This window comes from Natator depressus, chromosome 1 (genome assembly GCF_965152275.1).
Source record: "Natator depressus isolate rNatDep1 chromosome 1, rNatDep2.hap1, whole genome shotgun sequence".
NCBI classification, from domain to species: Eukaryota; Metazoa; Chordata; order Testudines; family Cheloniidae; genus Natator; species Natator depressus.
The window spans coordinates 97,802,928-97,823,559 of NC_134234.1; the positions used below are offsets into that span (position 1 = coordinate 97,802,928).

A 20,632-nucleotide genomic window follows, 5' to 3' on the forward strand; every position below is an offset into this window, starting at 1 on the left:
GAGCTGTAGCTCACGAAAGCTTATGCTCAAATAAATTTGTTAGTCTCTAAGGTGCCACAAGTCCTCCTTGTCTTTTAGCAAATAGTTGTGTAACCTATTGGCAAAGTGTGTGCAAGACTCCCTCTAGTGGCCGAGCCACCTGGAGGATAGCAATTATTGCTATAGCTAAGTGGCAGAGGTGTGTGTGTGTGTGTGTGTGTGTGTGTGTGTGTTGGGGGGACGGGGAAGGTCTAAAAGTCCAGGGTTCAATGTCAGAGATCTTTATGGCTGAATATGATAAAATTTGATTTTTCAGTTTTCTTTTTAAAAAACTGGTTTAGTTAAATGAGAAAATATTCTTTTAAACAAATTTTATAGTTAAAATCTATCAATTATATTTTGGCATGCAACAGTGTTCATTTGTCACACATTTTGACGTGGTGTCCCATATGCGCAGTCTTTAAGATTAGGAGGTCTGGTGGGCAGGCTGCTCCTGAATATCCAGAATAATGGCCAATCAGATGTCTTCAGAGGGATAGCTCTCTTCTGGGGCTGACATGCTCATCCTTCCTAGCAAGGGGCTGACTGGTAAGCCTGCTCCTTCATAAATCAAGGTAAAAGTGTTCAGGAAGCAGACTATCCACCATAAACCCTCCGATGCACAGGAACCAACAAAAACTATTTCTAACCTCAGTGCATTGGCTCATGAGCATTTTGAGGGCTGAGATCCCAAAGTGCATTGACCCCAGAAGAGAACTACAAGTAAGCGAGGAACTGGGTGAAGTGTCCTGGCACCAGTTGCAGAATGAGATTAGGGATGATCCTGGGAGTATTGTGTGGAAGCTGATATTTTCATTTAGATGATAGTCACCCAGATATTAGGGCCCTCATACAAACATCATTCCAGTACTTGACTCTCTGCCCATTGTTACTGTTTGACCTTTGCTCAATAGTTTAACATACTACTGCTAATCTAAATCGTGTTCATTCTTGCTTTTTAGTTTAATGATGTTTTGTTGTACACAAGTAGAGGCCTGACAGCATCAAATCAATTTAAAGTCCATGGACAGCTCCCACTGTATGGCATGACAGTAAGTACAGCACTCACATGGGAATTCAGTAGCTCGGGGCTTTAATGGTATATGTAGCGTGTCACTTGTTTGACTCCTACCCCAGGGTGGGGGAGACTGTTACCTCCATCTGGTGGCTGCTTTGTGGTTTATTTGAAATGTGTTGGCTGTCTCCATCAAGTTCTCAGTGGGTGCACCACAAAAGCCATCATCATGCTTAACAGTCTCAGCAGAGGCAAATCTGGGCCTGAATGGCTATCTCAGCCCTAGAGATGCTCTCCGGTTTAAGGTTGAAGTACATTGGCAGCAGGTGATGCAGCTGCTCTTGTGTCTCTACTGCTTAGCGGAGTGATGAGTCGCTGCAGTGTGGCCATAAAGAGACTGTCACTACAAACTGAGTAGGACACCAGGTTGATGCACCCACGTGGCTAGTAGCCTAAGATAAAGGATCAGGGTTGTATTGTGCCTTGCAGGCACTTTCCTTTATTGCAAGAGATGCAGAAATGCACCTTAACCGCACTGGACTTCGAGGCTGCATGATGCCTCCTGGAGCTCCCCAGCTTGCAAGAGGTATGACTGGTATGTCACTCTTTAGGGCTCACCCTCTCTCTCCTTCAGCCTTGAATGCTGCTAGATTAGCACAGTCCTGTGCTTGTGCTCAGCTCTTGCTTGTGTCCTCCATTTTTTATACCTTTTCCTGTCCAGCAGCCTCACACACCCACACTGGGACAAAGCACAGGTTAGCCATTAATGTATTCTCAGTAGCATCTCGTCGTGTTATATTGGGAAGCTGGCAGAAAAATCCCAAACAACATACTGTAGTTGTTCTTCCTATTATTTTCCTCATCACTTTGTTTAGTGTGTTCTTTGTAAAGGTACTGGAGGCCTATGTACAGTACTCTCAGCTGTTAGTCTTTGAGAAATTTTTTTTTAAAATTTCCTCCCCCTTTTTGGGGTTGCATTAATTCCTTAAGCTGCTATTTTTTTTCTCCATTTCCATGTTTGTGAATCTCTGCTATATTTTCTGTCTCTCCCCTCCCACTGTTCCAATCCATAAAATGCGTACTTCCTACAATCTGTGACTAATGCAATCTTACGGTATGTGAACCTTTGTCTCCTAGATAGAGGAAAGTGAAGAGGAATGGGGGGTTCCTCACTGTCTTACACTACGAGGTCAACATCAGTCCATCATTGTTGCTGCAAGGTAATTCATTGGAAATGCATGTCCACAAGCCTTTCACACAGTTGTGCAGGAAGCACAGAGCAGATGGATAGAATTTTATTTTAATTTGCTCTTAAAATCATTCTGCACAAAAATGCTTTCTGCTGCATGAGTAATAGGCTTGCTAAAAATGTGAGTAAAACAGAATCATGAATTTGAATATTGTGTGGCAACTCTGATTGTTTTATCCAAACTAAACTTAGAATCAGAAAAAACAGCCTAGTTAGACAAATGTAGACATGAGAACCTAGATTGGGTACCAAATTCAAATTGTGATTAGCTTTTAAAGTGCCTCTTAGCCCGGCTTAAAGCGAATGAAACCTGGATCTCTGTTCGTAGTACCCGTGCTGAAATGGACAAGTGGACTGAGGACATACAGATGGCGATAGATCTGGCAGAGAAGAGCAGTGGTCCCACCCCTGAATTACTGGCTAGTAGTCCACCTGACAATAGTAAGTAGTGTATGAAGAGGAGCTTTTTACCCAAAAGTCACTAAAATTCAATGATAATGGAGAAGAAAGCACGCCTTGAAATACAGTGCTGCTGTATCACATTACCTCAGTGTTATCATAGAATCTCAGGGTTGGAAGGGACCTCAGGAGGTCATCTAGTCCAACCCCCTGCTCAAAGCAGGACCAATCCCCAATTTTTGCGCCAGATCCCTAAATGGCCCCCTCAAGGATTGAACTCACAACTCTGGGTTTAGCAGGCCAATGCTCAAACCACTGAGCTATCCCTCCCCCCCAAGTTTTGAAATCTGTTATGAAATCTGCTGGCTGAAGGTGCAGTTAGGCTAATACCTTAGAATTAGGTTCAGGTTCCAGTTTAATGCTTTCTATTGAAGTTACCACTATTTCTGTTCCTTTTGTTTTAATTCAAATGTATAGCAGTGAAACTTAGCTGCATTAAGATAAGTGACTGTAAAACTGTTCTTGAGCATCGTGACTTCAGGACATGTTGTACAGCAGTGCCGGTCTTAGGGAAGTTCTGTTTCAGAACATTAATACAAGCAGAGTTAGAGCCAAAGTAAAATACCTTAGTGAGTGTTGGGTGTGTTAGCCTTTTAAACAAAGTTGCCCCTTTTAAGCTTGTTATTTATTGAAGACTGTTGACTAAAATCTGCTCATGGAATTGTGAAAATGTAAACCTCTTAGCGCATTGGACCTTCATGTTTAATAATTTTTCCAATCATGTATGTTGCAAGACAGATGCTTTTTCCCTGAATTTCATAGAGTCTCCTGATGAAACTACTGTAGACCAGGAATCAGAGGACGATCTCAGTGCAAGCCGCACCTCACTTGAACGTCAGTCACCACACCGTGGCAACACTACGGTGCACGTCTGCTGGCACAGAAATACCAGCGTTTCAATGATCGACTTTAGTATTGCTGTGGAGGTATCTGCCTCAGAACAATCTGAACTGCAGCTCCAGAGAATGTCTCTTCAGTGACCATCTTCTTTTTACTCTAGACATTGGCCGCCTTTCATTAAATTCAACACCCCTTTATTTGCTTTTTGGAGTTTCAACACAACTACACTAGTGATCCCCTTCTCACAGTCAGATAACAATAGTTTGGCAAAAACGTAAACTTGGATGATTTATTTAGCAATCTCTTAAAATCAATTTGATTCTAATTTCAGAAAAATAACCTGCATTTTTAAATGCTAACTTGATTTTGAAAGTCTTAACTTTCAGATCACACCAAAGAAAACTCCCTTTGAATATTTTTCTTTGCTAATACCTATTGATGACTTACTAGTGCTGAAAGGACATTGTCTCTGGCCTCTGCAGCCTTGTTTCTTGGTTTTCTATACTAACTTACTTTCTTTACTTTAGCCATCTTTCTCTAGGACCTTAATATGCTCACGGCTTATTTTTCTCTGCCTTATTTTTTATTTGCACTTTCCACATCACAGAAAAAACAATGTGATTTTATTTTGATCACAGTTAAACCAATTTCATACAAAATGTTAGGAATCGTGGGAATACTAACTAGAAAGGCCTCAGGTCTTCAAAATATTACACTTAATTACTTTTGTAGAATAGCTGAAATCTAAAAAAGTTCTTTTTCGAGTTTTAAATGTATTTTAAGAAGTTCATGAGTAATTGAAAGAGGATGTAAGAAATTTTGTTTATGGGTTCTGCTTAGTTGTTTCCTCATAACTCTCACTCCAAAACAGAGCAGAGAATGTAAGTTAGATAGGAAAGTAAAGACCAGAGGGAGTACTAAATGCTATTATCTACCTACAGACCTCTTGGAAATTACGTTGATGCTCAAAGAAAACAGGGAAAACTTAATAGATTGTAAATTGGTTTAGCTTCTTGAAGGCAACGCTAGAACACCCTTTTCATTGGAAAATGCCTCTAGCTTGCTCTACCTATGGTGAACTATGGGCCAAGGACTATGCATACACTTTAACTGCAGTGTCTTCTTAAGCCATACTCTTCAATTTACAAGAATAGAGTTACAGCTAATGTAAAAACTTTCAAAAACTAAATGGGGCTAATGTTCACAATATTCATTTCTAGCTGTATTTTGAAACAGAGGGGCTGAAATGCCAGACATTTGACTTGGTACTATTGCGCTTGTACTAGAAAACCTCCCCAGGAGGTAACTAACCCATCTACCTACAAAAAAAAAAAAAGAAAGAAAAAGAAAATTCACAAGAGCTTGATTTTGAGCCCAGGCTTGTTTTCCTAGGATATCAGTATAGTATGTACTAACTAGATGATCTATCAGGCAGTACACAGCATGCAGCTGAGTGTGGGGCAAGCCAAGACACCTAATGTTTAACACTTGCATGGTAACTTCCATGCATTTGTTAATATCACATTAGTGTATAAATGTGGCCATTTCTCAAAGCCAATTTAATAACATTTTATTTTATTTTTCTTAACAATTTTAATGATAAAATATTTAGTTATGTTTTGAGGGCTAACTCACCACTGTACTACTTTTTCCTTCCCACGCTTAAAAAGTTACTAGCAAACAATGGAGACTAAACAATCTAGAGGCACATGTCATCGTGTATACATACATCTTCAGTTGCACAGCTGTTCCCATCCTTGGCAGGTTACCATTCATGCTCACATCACTCAGTGGATGGCTTTCACTTAAGCATTATCGTTTATTCTCTTTCTATGTTTCTCCCTCCTTTCTGTCTTTCTTGTGGTAGAAGATCCTCTAACTGTCAGTGACTGTTCTTCCCTACCTGCTGGACTGATCAGTGATCAGCGGCCTGTTTCCATTTCATATGTCTGCTGGTACCGAATGCAAAGCCTGTCCTTTTATGATATCATCCAGAGTAATGAGGTAACAAAAAAATTAAGGAATACAATTGTGTGTAATTTAGGTCAAACACACTGCAATTCAATTTTAAAACTGAAAAGAGAGAGGCGAGGAGGATTTAAAACAAGGTTTTAAAAAGAAATTAAATGTAAACCCAGTGCAGGAAAGGGGGAGGGGGAATGTCAAGAATACTTTAACATCATTCCTGGTAAAATGTGTTTTACCTGCTGATTGTTTTTTCTGCTAGTAGCAGTTAATCAGGGCTAGTAGAATTAAATAGTCATTGCTGGAAATTCAGGGGTTAATTAACAGTATTATGTAGTGAGGACTGTGCAATACTTAACATTATACAGCTGTACAACTGCGGGCACAGTGTTGTTGAATAGCAGATTGACGCTTATTTTGCAGGCAGAGAATTGCTCAGCTGGTCCACTAGTACCACATCTGCATTGTAATGGTATTGCACAATCAGCTCCCAGGTTGCTAAGTCCTTCCTGGGTGCTGTAGTAGCTTTGTTCTATGTTTAAAAAGAGCAGGTAGCAGAACAGCATGCAGAAGTCTTGTAGAAGCCACAGAGCTGTGGAAGAGAGCACTGATTGTACGCGTATCTGTGGAGAATGGATGGACAGAAATAACAGGACAAAAGATAGAAAGAAAAACATGGCAGTAGAAACGCTGCCTCTTGTTAATTATAAAAAGGAAGCAGTATCTGAAAGAACCACCATTCAGGCACTGTGAAGTGGAGGAGGACTATGGGAGGCTGAGTCACCTAAGCAAAGGACATGGGATCACATTAAAAAGAAGACCAAGGAAATTTGTTCAATTTTTCATTATTAAAAAATCTAATTGCTTCTAGTACCATTTAGGGCCCAGGGAGAGAATGGAACATGCAGGCTGGATGAGGTGTGGTACATTAGGCTCCTAAAAACAAACTGACAAAGGCCAAGAATTTTTTTTTAAACTTATAGTAGTTTAAGACCTGTGCAAAAGAGGTAAAATATGATTTAAAATTTAATTGGTTTTGGTTATATTTCATAGCTTACAGTTAGCTAGTTTAAGAAAAATTTAAATAGCTATTAATAACTGTACATACGGGGCTTAATGCATTAGTGAAGAAAACTGCCCACTAACTGGCCTCTAAAAGAATACTAACTAGTGCACTAGTTTATAAGTAATTAAAAACTTAATTGAAATTATCATATTAAGCTATCACATCCAACAAAAGGGTTTCTGCATCTAACAAGGTAACAGCAGATCATTTTTCGTACAAAAAATAAATGATAGACAAGCCTCATTTAAAGAATGAGAGGGATTTCTGATTCTGAAAGTTTAATACCAAGTTTAATGACCAATAGGAATAATATATTAATTTAAATAGAAAAGTAAACATTCTTTACATGAGGTTTGGCTACTTTCCATCATTGTTTATGATTTGGTTGTGCGTGTCTATTTTACTACTTTCTTCCATTTCAGAATCAGCTCTCTGGAAACCTGTTAAGAAAATTCAAGAACAGCAATGGGTGGCAGAAGCTCTGGGTGGTATTCACCAACTTTTGTATGTTCTTCTACAAATCGCACCAGGTAAACAAATTGCACAGGTTTGAAAGGCTTATGTGTTTTAGAGTATAAATACCAATATAAGAATTTAGCAAAAATTCTGTTCTGCGGCAACAGGAAGGACAAAACTGACATTGGTCAGGAGCATTATAGGCAGGGCTGGTAGCATTGCCTATTATTAAAGTTGCCTGACTATATTATTAGTATATAGTTTATAGTACTCTCCCCACTCATTTGACAAGTTGAGGAAAAATGATGTTAGATATTACTACTCATGGTTTAGTGTATGGCCTTCTCATGACACTTCTGCAAACACACATTGATACAGTTTCATAGGTATATGTCCTTGTGGTTTACAGGCAAATTAAAAAGTTACAGGTCCCAATCCCAAGAAGCTTAAAATCTAAGTTGTACATAGCAATGAATGCCAATTAACTAAGGTAAGGGGGTTAGACATAGGCATCTAAGGAAGAGAACAAGTATCAGGGGGTAGCTGTGTTAGTCTGTATCCACAAAAACAACAAGGAGTCCGGTGGCACCTTAAAGACTAACAGATTTATTTGAGCATAAGCTTTCGTGAGTAAAAACGCCCTCCTTGTTTTTTTTAGGGAAGAGAACAGAAACCAATCATGAAATAAAACTGTTACTTACCTTACAATAACTGGTTCTTCAAGATGTTTTGTCTACATGGATCCCACTCTAGGTATGCACATGCCCTAGGCGCACAAAAGGTGACTTTTGGCCAGCAGTGTCTGTTAGGGTTGCCCAGTCACCGTGCATGTCCTCATGCTCCTCATCTGAAGGTATAAAGGGGCAAAGCAGTCCCAACTGTCATTCAGTTCCTTCACCAATACAAAATCCCCAACGCCAAAGGACTCCACTTTAGTGGGGGAGGAGGACAGATTGTGGGATCCCAGTAGACAAAACATCTTGAAGTACACATTTACTGTAAGGAAAGTAACCACTTTTTTTGAGTATTTGTCCACACAGATCCCATACTAGGTGAACAGCAAGCAATGGGCTCTGCAAGGTGATGGGTACCGGAGTCCCATTTAAGTAAGGACTGTAAGACTGGCCTGCATCTGATTTAGAGGCCGATTCTAGAGAATAATGGCTTGTAAAGGTGTGTATGGAGCTCCAGCTAGTAGCTCTACCAGATCTCAGGTACAGAGATGCCTGGGAGGTTACTTGGGCTCTAGTGGAGTATGCCTTGATTTGAGAAGGTGGCATTAACTTACTCAGTTCATAATAAATTCTGATGCAGTCCAACACCTATTTTGAGAGTCTCTGTGTTGAAAGAGCCTATCCTCTGGATCTGTTACCAAAAGATACAAGTAGTCTTGGTGATTTGAAGTAGGTGTTTTGTCCTATTGAAGTAATATGAGATAGCCCCTTAATACATCCAAAGTGTGGAGTTTAGCTTCTGCTGGAGAAGAATGGGGTCTTGGAAAGAACACTGGTTACATGAATAAAATTATTTTTATTTGGAATCCCATGACTGCTTTAGGCAGAAATGTCAGGTGAGGACAAAAAGTAACTATTATCCTTGTTTGAGTGATGGCTCCTATGTGTATTCCACTTGAGGTGCACATGTGGGGGGGTATGCACCTGAGACCAGAAGACTTATCATGTCCATTGGTCTGTGCCTACATCCTGCACCATCTTGTGCTCTGAACCAAGGGCATAAGGGCAGAGGAGACTGACTGTCTCTACAGTTACTTTCTACCACTTGTTGTCTGAGAAGGAAAATCTCTAGTGTCTGCTTCTTTAGCTAGCATTCTTTGTTTTATTGATATAAATAGTTCTCCTGTTCTGAGAACAGTTTGATTCATTTTAGTGTGAGGGTTAGTTTTTAGTGGTATGAGTTAGTAATCCCCTCCAGGATTCAAGATCTCTGCATGGTTTCCCCTCGACTTTCCTGGTCAGTGATGGCCTTAACATTTATGTATTGCCTGAGGAAAGCTTACATCCCCTCCAAGTATAGTATCTGCCAATCCTTCCCTCTTGGAACCCATCAATCCTGTGAGTTCAGATTTCAAATGTTCCTGATGGATCATTCGATGCTGCTGCAGTGCAACCCTGGCCCATCTGGCAGAGATACTGAGAAGTGCTTCTTTGCGCATGGTTGTCTCTGGCTGCAAGACGACTGGGACGAAGTTAAGGACTCTGGCAGTAAACAAGGCAGACAAGGACACTCTCACAAGGACAAATGTGGGAAATGCCTCTTGTCTGAGGATCTCTCCCTGACCCATTCTAAGTTGGTTGAGATTCTGCATCCCATTACAGGTGCGTCAGGAGCTCAGAAGGAACATGCTACTGGTTCCTCAGCATTAAGAGTGCCCTGGAACTGTCAACAGCAGAACTAGCAGGACCATTCTTTGCACCAGAGAAGGAAAGGATCAAGTGGATGCCTTCTATTTCATTGGTACTGACTCATGTAGCGGAGGAATCATCGGTACTAAGAACCAATGTCTGCTCTATATTAGAACTGCCAATAACAGAAGCCCTATTGTCCCACTAGCTACAGGGGTCAGATATTAAGGTCCTCTGGAATAGTATATTTATGCAGGCCTGGAATCAATCTGGTCCTAGCAAGAGAGGTTCTGATACCGCTAGTTCAACACTCACCAGTACCATCCACCACTGGTATCAACAGTGCTGTCCATTGATACAGAGGCCTTGTAGTCCTTGGATGAATCTGAGATCAGCTGGAATGCTTTACTGAGCTTATCGTCCTCACTGGATGAGATGGTCACACCATCACCACTGGATGATTATAAACTGTTCCAGGACATCCTAAGGAGAACTGCAGGTATGCTCCAGATCTCCCTGGAAGAAGTACAGGGTACACCTCATAAGTTACTGGACATTCTCCAGAATGCAGATCCTAGTAAGATGGCATTACCAGTGAGGCTTTAGTACTGGCCACTCATCACCTACATTCCCACTATAAAAAGAACGGAGAAGAAATATGTTGTACTATATACAGGTGTTTAATAATTGTTCTTCAATCCCGCTCTGAATTCTTTGGTGTAGGCTGCCACTGAAAGGAACAAGCAACACCAACCCAGATCTACACCCATGGATAACGAGACCAAACGCAAAGAATGTCGCTTCTGCAAGTTTACAATTCTGTATAGAAAACTATCAGGCTTTAATGCCAAACTATATGATTTTGTTAATTATAATTAAGTTCTCTGAATTTGTCAACAAGCTGCGTAAGGAACACAGGCTGCAGTTCCAAGCAATCATTGAGGAAGATAAATTGATAGTCAGATCTGCCCTTCAGGCTGCGGTAGATGCAATGGACACAGCTTCCCACCTGATGGCAACATCTAGTCATGAGATGGGCTTTGTGTATCCAATCCTCTAGATTCCCCAAGGAAGTCTAATCAACCATGGAGGATCTTCCCTTCAAGGAAATTAACCTGTTTAGCGAGACAGCAGGTGAATTATTACATACCCTCAAAGGCTCAAGAGCAATGTGTGCTGTCTGGGTATTTGTACCCTGGAACCATGGAGAAAATATCCTAAGACTGTCTTGCCATCAACAATGCTCTCCTCCTAAACCTTTCTACCATCTGAAGGCTTATGACCCCTTTCTAGAAAGCATGAAAGACTATAGCACAGCACCATATAACATCAGACAGATGGGTACTGGCAATCATGGCCACTGGACACACAATAGAGTTCCTGCCATTTCCCACTCCCAAGCCCCCTTTTCAGGGACTCCTCTCATGAGAGTTTACTCAGGCAGCTATAGTGTTGGTACCACACCAGCACAGTGAAAAGGGTTTTATTCAAGATATTTCCTTATCCCCAAGAAGAAAGGAGGCTGGAGGCCTACACTAGATTTCAGACAGCTGAATATCTTCATCCACCTTCTGAGATTCCAAATGATCACCCTGGCCTCTGTAATCCCCTCACTGGACAAAGAGCTATTTAAACTAAAGGACAATGTTGATGCAAGAACAAATGGGTATAAATTTTAGATCTGTGTATCAACACACAACAGAGACAGCATAAACAGGGAGATTCCCATCCCAAAGGAGATCATGCCTTCATTAGATTGGCGCAAACAACTGGATTAGATATGCACAGGACTTCCATTCTCTGCATCTCTTCCTTTGAAGATTCTGATCATGGATGCTTCCATGCAGAGATGGGGAGCAAACCAGGATCTACTGGAAAACTGTGGAAAGTGGTCACTTCTTGTTATCCCTTCATATCAATGTGCTGGAAATCCAAAATATTTGACTGGCATGCAGAGCATTCTTACCTCTCTTTTGGGGGCTTGCCATGTAAGTGCTTACAGACAATACTATGCAAATGCATTACCTCGACACGCAAGGATGTTACCCAGAGTTTTGCTGAACCCAAAACTCTTGGTAACTTTACTCTTTGTGAGGCAGTGGCAGGAAATAAATAAATGGGGACACAGCCATGTGGCTGATAGGTCATACAAGCAGGCAAACAAAAGTTCTTTCACTCAAACCGCCTACTTTATTTAGTCTCCAGCACTTACACACATTCTGCTTAGGAATTTATCATGGAAAGTACGTCAAGCTGTTCTCAATAAAGAATGTTATAAACAGGTGCGACACCAGACAGAGAGATTGAACTAGTCCAAACAGAAGTGGCCTATTGAAATGTCAAGGACTGGGGTGAGATCATACTTGGTAAACAAGAAAATGTGGAAACAAGGTTACCTACATCAGGTTTTGCCTTACAGAAATGGATTTAATTGATGGACAAAATAATGAGGGGATGGGCTTTTCCATTCATCACGCCCCTTTTGGCATCTTAAAGATAGAGACTTTGTGGGGAGAAGGGCAGAAAGAGCAGATGGAGGCTACTGAAGCAAGCTTCACCATCATGGCTGCCACCCCTGCCATCTCTTGGGCCCCCACGCTTTTCTCATGTTGATCCTGAGAGATGTCCTGACCAGACCAGGCCAGGGAGAGGGATCCAGATGACATCACCAGTTCCAGCTGTATCTCAGCACCATCTAGGATGAAACAGAATTGGACTCAGCAGCAGCAAGAACTCATCTCAGCTTTCTTCTTCTTTTACTCAAAAGGACATCTTTGATAGCATGTGGGAGAGACTGTCAATTAAGGGAGATTTTCCTTCTAAAACTCCCTCCAGCAAAAAGGGATTTTTGTTGCTTTATGTTTCAAATGTTTTAACTGTTCCTTCTTTTCTGTATCTTTAATAAACTGTTAAAAGATTTTTTTAATGGTGTATTTGCTATGGTACTAAGCAGCATACCAAACCCTGGACCTTATTTAACACTGTTTAATGTTGGACAGTGGCTGGGTTATATGAACACCTTTGACCCATCTAAACTCAGTCCATACATTAATAAATGCAAGCTTTGGCAGAGTGGTACTCAAGTCAATATTTCAGTAAGACTCTTCTTTCTTACCTCCAAGCAAGGATACTGCTTGCTAGTAACCAAAAGTGGAATCAATGTGGAAACCATTTGAATTCTAGTTTTTCAAAATGTTGTATATACAGATTCCATGACCTGCTCTCTGGCTCTGCTACTTGCCATCCTGAAACTCTGGATTTTTACTACTAAAGGAATTGAGAGATAGTTGAGACCATCCTGCCCTTTAAATGCTCAGTTACAGGGGGTTGTGATGGCTCCCAGGGCATGTCCTCAGTTGACACTATTTAATCTTGTGCACCAAGTGTAGCAGCTGTGTGGACAGCACAAGAAGAATCAGTTAGTATAGTGCAGTGACTCAGAACCAAGGTAAATTTCCTAAAGCAATTTAAGCTTTATGCTAAAAAACTATTAACTGCACCAGGAACAATAAGAAATCTCTGTAGCCACGGGGTAGCAAAGGAGTGAGGAAGTTCCATCTGGAAATGAGAGGTGATTAGGGATGTTCTACCCTTTATGCCCTTGGGACTCCAGGACATGAGGGGCACATGTGTGGCCCTTAAAGCCAAAGAATTCTTATCTAGTGCATAAGCTTTTAGAGTGAACTCCATGTAGCCAAATACTCAAAGAAGAAATGCTTGTTACAGCCTGTAGTTACCTTTGCAGGTGACAGTTCAATAGGATTTTTACAGCTAGAAAGTAGCTTTTAAAGGATGCAAGGAAGATCGATGATGGGTGCTCTCTTTAGAAACAGCTACAGCACCCTATGCTAAACACCTTTTTGTTGGGATGAGGCTATTTGAGCATAATAAACCTTTTGCAGAAAAATAAAAATCACAGCTTTACAAAATGCATAGGGCCCTCTCATTTAAGATGGGTTGCATGTAGCAAGAATAGGGGGATTAGGTTTAGCACTGTAAGCTAGCGAGTGAATGTTAATTTTGACATTACACAGTATAGATTTGTTCTCATGAAATACAGCATCAATTAAAGCCACATCTGTGCAACATGACCTGTTGATCAAACAAATATTTTTCTATATAAGTATGGGAAATATTTAAATGTGTTTCTATATTTGAAGTTTTGCGACCCAAAGTGCACTAGATGTCACAGCATTTTTCATCTTTTGTTTCTAGGACAATCATCCTTTAGCCAGCCTTCCTCTCCTAGGGTATTCACTTACCATTCCTTCTGAATCTGAGAACATTCACAAAGATTATGTTTTCAAGTTACATTTCAAATCCCATGTGTACTACTTCCGGGCTGAAAGTGAATACACATTTGAAAGGTATGTCAGTTTTCTGCTAAGTGGTGAGTTTGTGCCAGGTCATTCCAATGATGTTAGGTCAAATGCAAGCAAAGTGAACTGTTGCAAGAGTCAATATAGCCAACTCATTCATCATAGTTAGAAAATTATACTACTTTATCAAATTGAATATGCTGTTGCAAAGTAAGGTACCAGGAGACAGCAAATGGGGGCTAGTTCTCTGAGCTGCCATACATTTTTTGAGCAAAAGCTCTTATTCACCAAACTGTGTTATATACCAGAAATAAAAGTAAAGTTAGTTCACTTAAAAACTATCTGGCTGAATGTGCAGCACCAACACAGGCAGAGTAATGTGCATCAGTACATTTTATTTATGGAGTATAAAACAGATGAGAAAACAGGTGTCCACCTAGCTAGCATTCAGTACTTGTGCAATATATATGTAACTAAGCTGCCTTCATCCCAGATGTCTCTCTTGCTTTATACTTAGTTTGTAAATGCTTTGGGGCAGGGATCATTTTGTTATTGTTTGTACAATGGGGTTCTGGTCCATGACTCCTAGGTGCTATGATAATACAAATAATGTTAGTTGCTTCACTTGCTATACCCATCTGTCTCTGTGTATATGTTACACAGTTTTGCACACCCCACAATTCCAAATCACCAGAAGAGAGACGGTGTAAATAGGCCAGAAAACTGGTACTAACCCCAACTCTCCACTGAATTTGCTTTCACCAAGAATAAACTTGTTTTGGCTAAAGCAAAGATGTTATGTGTAAGATGATGATAAAGTTTGGAAGTGCCTCATTTAAAGTACTATATTGTTAATATGAATTTTTTATGTCTGTTGGGCTGAACATGTTACGGTGTTAGAACAATTTAAGGGATTTTTTGTAATACCTGAGAATTATACCAACTGAAGTCAAATATCAACCAAACGTCTAGTTTTTTTCTATAGAAAGTACCTTTTCCCTAGAATACTGCTTCAAATTAACCTGACTCAATTGGTGATGGGACTCTTACAAGAACTGTCCTACCTTCATTTCAGAAGGAGAGCATGCGTTGAAACCAGTTCACTACTGTAAATTGCGAAGAGCATCCTGTGACCCCTGAAAATAAGAATGTGCAGTGTAATGGACAGTATAGTGTAGTTTAACAGCGTATGTTTTCAGAAAGCCTTCCTTGGCTATTTACCTCATTTTATCTTCCCCCCACAGATGGATGGAAGTGATCCGAAGTGCCACCAGCTCTGCCTCACGCACCCGTGTTCTAAGTCATAAAGAGTCTCATGTGTATTGATGGCTAAACACGCACCAAGCTGACCATTCTAGCAGTTGCTGCTTTTCTAGAAGACATTTGAATATATTTTCTTCCTTAAAATTTCGTACAACTGTTTAAAAACAAAAACAGCACCACAAGTGGTTTTGCAGCAACTTTGATTGCCTCAGCAAAGCTGTGTAAGTCTTTCACACCTTCCAAATAGTTAACCATCATCCTGATGGCAGCAATTAGTTTCATGTCCTGTATTTTTTGTCATTGTGTCTGCTGTTTTTTAGCTTGTGCCAGTATTAAAATATTGTCCTTATTCGAGTGCCAAATGCCAAAAGACATTTCCTTGCCTCAAAGATTGCACCTGAAAAACAGTACAAACTAATTTGTAACTTCACAATCTCTTTTCATAAACTTTTTTTAACATGAATATCTGTAGACTGCTGGATTTTTAAATGTAGTATGGATTTTCACAGTATACAATATAAAGATACACAGTAAGCAGTCTAACAGCAGTGAGGTAATTTTCAGATTTAATTTTTCAGTCTTTCTACATACTATTCAAGGAATTACTAATTTTCTATCTTGAACAGTTTACAGCTCACCAATCCCATTTCATTTTGGGGTTACATATTCGTATAGTATAAATGAACTATAGGATTTATCTTGCCTTTTTCTGGGTGCAAGTTGACCAAAATTGTGCGTCTGTTAGTTTTGAACAGGGAATACTACTTGCAAGATTAATAGTTTTAAAAATTATCAGTGCAATATTATTTGGGCTATTAACGTACTGTGAATGGTGTGTACAAGGAGAAATTAAAGGCTACTGTGGTGTTTTGCTGTTTGTTTTACAAACTTGACAAAACCTGTATGCTGCAAGAACCACACCTACTTGTGACTGAGTAAATTGAAGTGGTTTTGGTAATTAAAGTGGACTCAAACACTATAAACTGATGGTACTACTTTTCCAAGCTTTCATGATACCTGCATCTGAGTGCAACTGTGTTTCATTTTTAACAAAGATCTGTAGTGATCTACAAACTTTTTTGAAGCTCTAGTCCCTCTAGAGCGGTACTAATAGCTCAACAGATTATTACTTTGTTAATATATAGATAGTGAAAGCTATACACATCAGCTGAGATATTTACTCCATTTGGCATAATTATCTATATATTTTATCTAACAGCATGAGTGGATCATCCATTGGTCCAATCAGAATTTCAAGAATTTGTTAGTGATCAGTCAATTTTCTTTGTTGTTTATATTAGAAACACAGGTTCAACCTACTAAACACACAGCTCTGTCCCAGTTAAGAGCTCCTTTCGGGGAACACTGCATGAAGCCAGAAGGGCTTGGATAAATATGGGAACCACAAAGAAAGGAGTTGGGGATTATTCTACCACAATTTTTTTTTATTGTGTAGCTACTGGATTTGTTAATCACTTGTCCTTACACTATGTATAAAATGGTTAAGTATTGCTCACAACAAAAGGGAATAAAATACCTCACAACACAATCAAGCATACTGCAATTTCAAGGCAAAACTTTGTCATTTGTCTTTTTTTCCCTAAAAACGTCAGTGAATTTTTAGTGCTCCCAAGAAGTACCAAATTGCTTCAGGTTAATGCTGAAAAGTTATTTAGATTTAATTTGTACACCTATGCCAACATTTTCAAAAATAAGACACTTACATTCTAAATCCTTATTATATACATGGCTGGGTCCTCTTGAAAATCCCACCCAAGTGACTTCAAACTGCTAGCCCTGATGTAGGACTATAGTGTGGTTGAATAATTTCAGACTTCCTGATTTATATCAGAAGGCAGTGTTAGTTGCAAATATAGCGCAAGCTAGCTGTTCATCAGTTTTGTGTGTGGTGTTCTCACTGCCAGGATGTTATAGGCCCAGGAGTTGTCTTTGTTGGCATAAATTTCTTAGGAAACTAGAGATTTTTTTCTATTTGTTAGCAGACATTTACATAAAGAAATAAGTAGAAATAATCTTTACTTTCTATTTTATAATCTTACATTTCTAAGGAGCTAGCAATATGTAAATAAAATCGTGATTTAAAGTTTATTTTAACTACCCTGAAAAAAGTTTTTAGTGATTGCTAAACACTCACAAAGTGAGCATTCAAGCCGTTACCTGTGCTTTTCCTTTAAGACAATTACCTTTCTTAACATGCTCTATATGTTGAACAGCTCAAAACTTTATCTTACTGTAGGGGATAATATCAAATTATTGTACAGACTGAATACCAAAAATATTACAGTAGGTATGTTTACAGCTAAAGGTTGTTGTTTTGTGAATTATATTTAGTTATAAACATTTTTAAAAGGTTGATTTAAATAAGGGAGAACAACTAAGCCACAGAGAAACTAAATGGAAAACTTTGGAAGTCTGGACTTTGGAGAACCCATAGTACTGACTCTCTGTTAGAGATTTAGCACAAAGTGAAGAATACTCACCAATGCTAGGGAATCTGTAAAGAAGATGCATTGCAATGTCCCAGAATTTATTTGAAATGTGAATATGGGTGTGTGGAGATATGAAACCGAGAATAAATAACCAAACATAGGCTTGCAAATAATCAACAGCAGGTTTGAAAAATCCAAACAACATTTTAACACAGATTAGCAAACAGCAAAAAGTATTGCTGGGACAAGTTAGGTAAGGGGTGAGAGATATTCTAGGAAATCTTTATCAACTAGTACTGATACTTTTAAAACTACAATAGTTAGGATATAGGAAGGAAGGTTTAGTACCTTTACTTCAAGAGACCAGAGCTCAAATCCACCCCGAAGATTGCTGTAAGCGATTTCCAGAGTGTATCTAGGACATTTTATATATATACACACACACTATGCTGTAGACAGAACAAGTGTGCGCTGTCAGCCACCTCATTTTCAATTTTCTATTTTCCAGTGGTCATTTTTCCCCTTCAAAGAGAAGATGTATGTGTGTTGAACCACTTTCCTGACTGAGTTTAATTGTAAGCAGCTTTTTATCTCAGTTTCATGAGCTCTACTGATTATACAGTCAATAAAATAATAGCTAGCTTACTCTTAAAGATACTTTTTTTTTTAAATCAAATGCCCTTTTGATAATTTATTGTGGGAAAGGGCAAAATGCTTCAAATTCTACCTTTCATTTAATTTGTTTTCAAATTTAAAAATTCACCCACCACAGCTTCTTTAGGCAAATGTACAAACAATATTTAATACTGCTAAAAAGTAAACTAGACACCCTACATCCAGTATACAGCATGAACCTACTAACATTAGGCAAAGACTAAAAAGATTAGCTTTTCATAGTGCCCTGAAAGTTAAATTCAGGCTGGCTTAGAAGGAAGCAAATTACAAACTCAAGGCCTCGTTACTGAAAAAACGATGGTAGTAGCTGCCAGCCATTCAGATTTAGGGACATCACACATGGCTATCCATTATAAATGGCGAGAGAAAGGGTTTCTCACATTTCTAGGGTTCAAACTTTGTCAAGATTTAAAGCTCAATATTGTATATGCTATCTTCCATTCATCTTCACACTTCTGTTTTCCAAACTAGTTTTTTTTAATCTCGCACATCTGATCTCTTATCAGCATTCTAATTTTCTAACACTTCTAATTTTCACTGTGTTCTCAGTATTATTTTCCATTCTCTTAATGGTACCAAGTATCTTATTTACAACTGCTGGGCACTGAGTAAAAAACTTATCAAACCAATCCACAAACCTAAGAGATCTGATTTGTTTAAATAGTTCCTTCTCATGTGACACATTGCCCAGTGTCTTAGGGCCTTCTGAGGTAGCTCAGTCCCCTAGTTGAGTCAATAAATTGGCAACTCATATTCAGAGTATTAAAGTTATTTAATTACTATACACTACGGGGCAGATCTCAAAGTACATCATAGCTACACCACAATTTACACCAGCTGCAGATATGACCGTAGGTTTTAGTACTGATCTCTAGGGCACCCCCATCTATCCTTTATAATAATTAAATATTTTTTCTTACCCTTTGCTTCCTATGTCTTAACTAGTTTTAAAATCCAGAACAGGACTTTACATCCTATCCCACAGTTACCAAATTTCATTCATAGCTTTGTGAATGGGAGATGCACAAACCTTTTGGCTATCTAAGCATCCCACATTCATCAGTTTTATTTTATTCACTATTCTGTTAATGGCTAATAAAATGAAGAGGCACACTTACTGTTACAATAGCCATGGTAGATTGTCCGTCATGTAATACTTAAGAACAAGCAGTCAGTGCTAGAATTTTAAAGCATCTATTGGAGAAGTATTTTGGCACTGAAGATTTAGGGAGAGATTTTCAAAGGCACAAATGGCAGTTAAGACCCTAACTCTATAACTTTCAGTATCACCAACCAACATTCACGAATATATACAACAGAACTTAAATTTTGGAGGCCAAAGCCTGCAGTTCCTCCCTCAGCTGAAAATAGGGCATTTTTAGCTGAGTTGTAGAGTACAGGATTTTGCCCCTTATTAGTAACTCAGCTACCTAGTTCGGTAGTTTGTTCTGAGCTCTTAAACAAATGTCATCCCAGTTCCACTGTTTTATTGCAATTTACATTTCTTAAATCAGTCTATGGCTTATGCCTCATTTTCTCTACCTAGGAAGAGTAAGCCCAGGGCAGAATTTTTTTTCATCAACCTCTGAGGAGAAGATCAACATATAGCACTATTGCTGATGCCAGCAGAGATCTGGCTAAATACTGATGCAGCTTCCCAGCATTTAACCTCCCCATCCAACCACTTCCCCATATTTTTTCCTTTTAAGTTTCCCTGCAGCGATACAGAACAGAAGTTTAAAATGAGTGTTCTTACCTGTCAATATGATTTCTGCATCGACACATTAAAGCTTTTTCAAATAACCAGCCAAATAGGAATTGTCAACTACAAGAATAAAGAGTTTTTGGCAACAGTTTTCCAGCTGTTGGTTCACCCAGAAAATCCTATGAAATAAAAGCTAATAAAACAGGATTGACATTAAAGATGTCATACTATTATAACATGAATTTATCTTACACACAGTTAAATAATTTATCAACAGCATACTCAGTTGCATACCAGAATACTATCCACACAAGCCTAGGCGCCAGCAGACATGCCTCTTCACCAAAGACATACGCTCAACCACTTCAAGCGCTGGATGATGCCACTGTAATGTCTCGGGTAGTTATTGAGAGAGCTGTCACAAGTATTAATCGATTTGTGGTGGCAGGAAACAAGACAGGGAACAGAAGGATATGACTCTATAGAGCTACAGCAAACCTATAAATTATAGGCAAGTTGTGGTGTGTAGCATTCCTTTCCACCCCTGGTTCAACTCAGATATCATAACTTAAAAATACAGACCATTTACCAGACAGGCCATGATTCTTTCAGCATTCCAAATATTGTGGGCCAGGCTGTCCAAGATAATTCTAGTACATTGGTATAGACAACAAAACCACACCATTCCCTTTTTCAAGCAATGGATGGAACATTTCAAATTGGTGAACTAAAGAGGCAGTTTCACTTAACAGCCATTTGGCATTAAGGAAAGATTAGTAACCATTTTTT

General features: G+C 39.2%; 1 protein-coding gene and 1 long non-coding RNA gene across 5 annotated transcripts in view; one reads left to right on the forward strand and one right to left on the reverse strand.

The window, feature by feature from the left end:
* Nucleotides 1–16,608, forward strand: part of FARP1 (FERM, ARH/RhoGEF and pleckstrin domain protein 1) — a 334,084-nt gene extending 317,476 nt beyond the window's left edge. For 2 of the 4 annotated variants that reach the window (XM_074962873.1, XM_074962880.1), the window contains exons 21-27: nt 981–1,070; nt 2,171–2,253; nt 2,611–2,723; nt 3,504–3,667; nt 7,035–7,142; nt 13,647–13,798; nt 14,995–16,608. In XM_074962873.1, coding sequence (XP_074818974.1) covers nt 981–1,070; nt 2,171–2,253; nt 2,611–2,723; nt 3,504–3,667; nt 7,035–7,142; nt 13,647–13,798; nt 14,995–15,076 — 792 coding nt within the window. In that variant the 3' untranslated portion in view covers nt 15,077–16,608. The remainder of the gene's footprint in view (nt 1–980; nt 1,071–2,170; nt 2,254–2,610; nt 2,724–3,503; nt 3,668–7,034; nt 7,143–13,646; nt 13,799–14,994) is intronic. The other 2 variants (XM_074962867.1, XM_074962859.1) reach the window with 2 other exon arrangements.
* LOC141993350 (uncharacterized) lies at nt 11,625–20,164 on the reverse strand. The gene is made up of 4 exons (XR_012640822.1): nt 19,895–20,164; nt 14,972–15,122; nt 14,815–14,886; nt 11,625–12,126 (listed from the first exon to the last, which is right to left on the reverse strand). It is a non-coding gene; the product is annotated as an uncharacterized LOC141993350 (long non-coding RNA).
* Nucleotides 20,165–20,632: the final 468 nt, after the last annotated feature.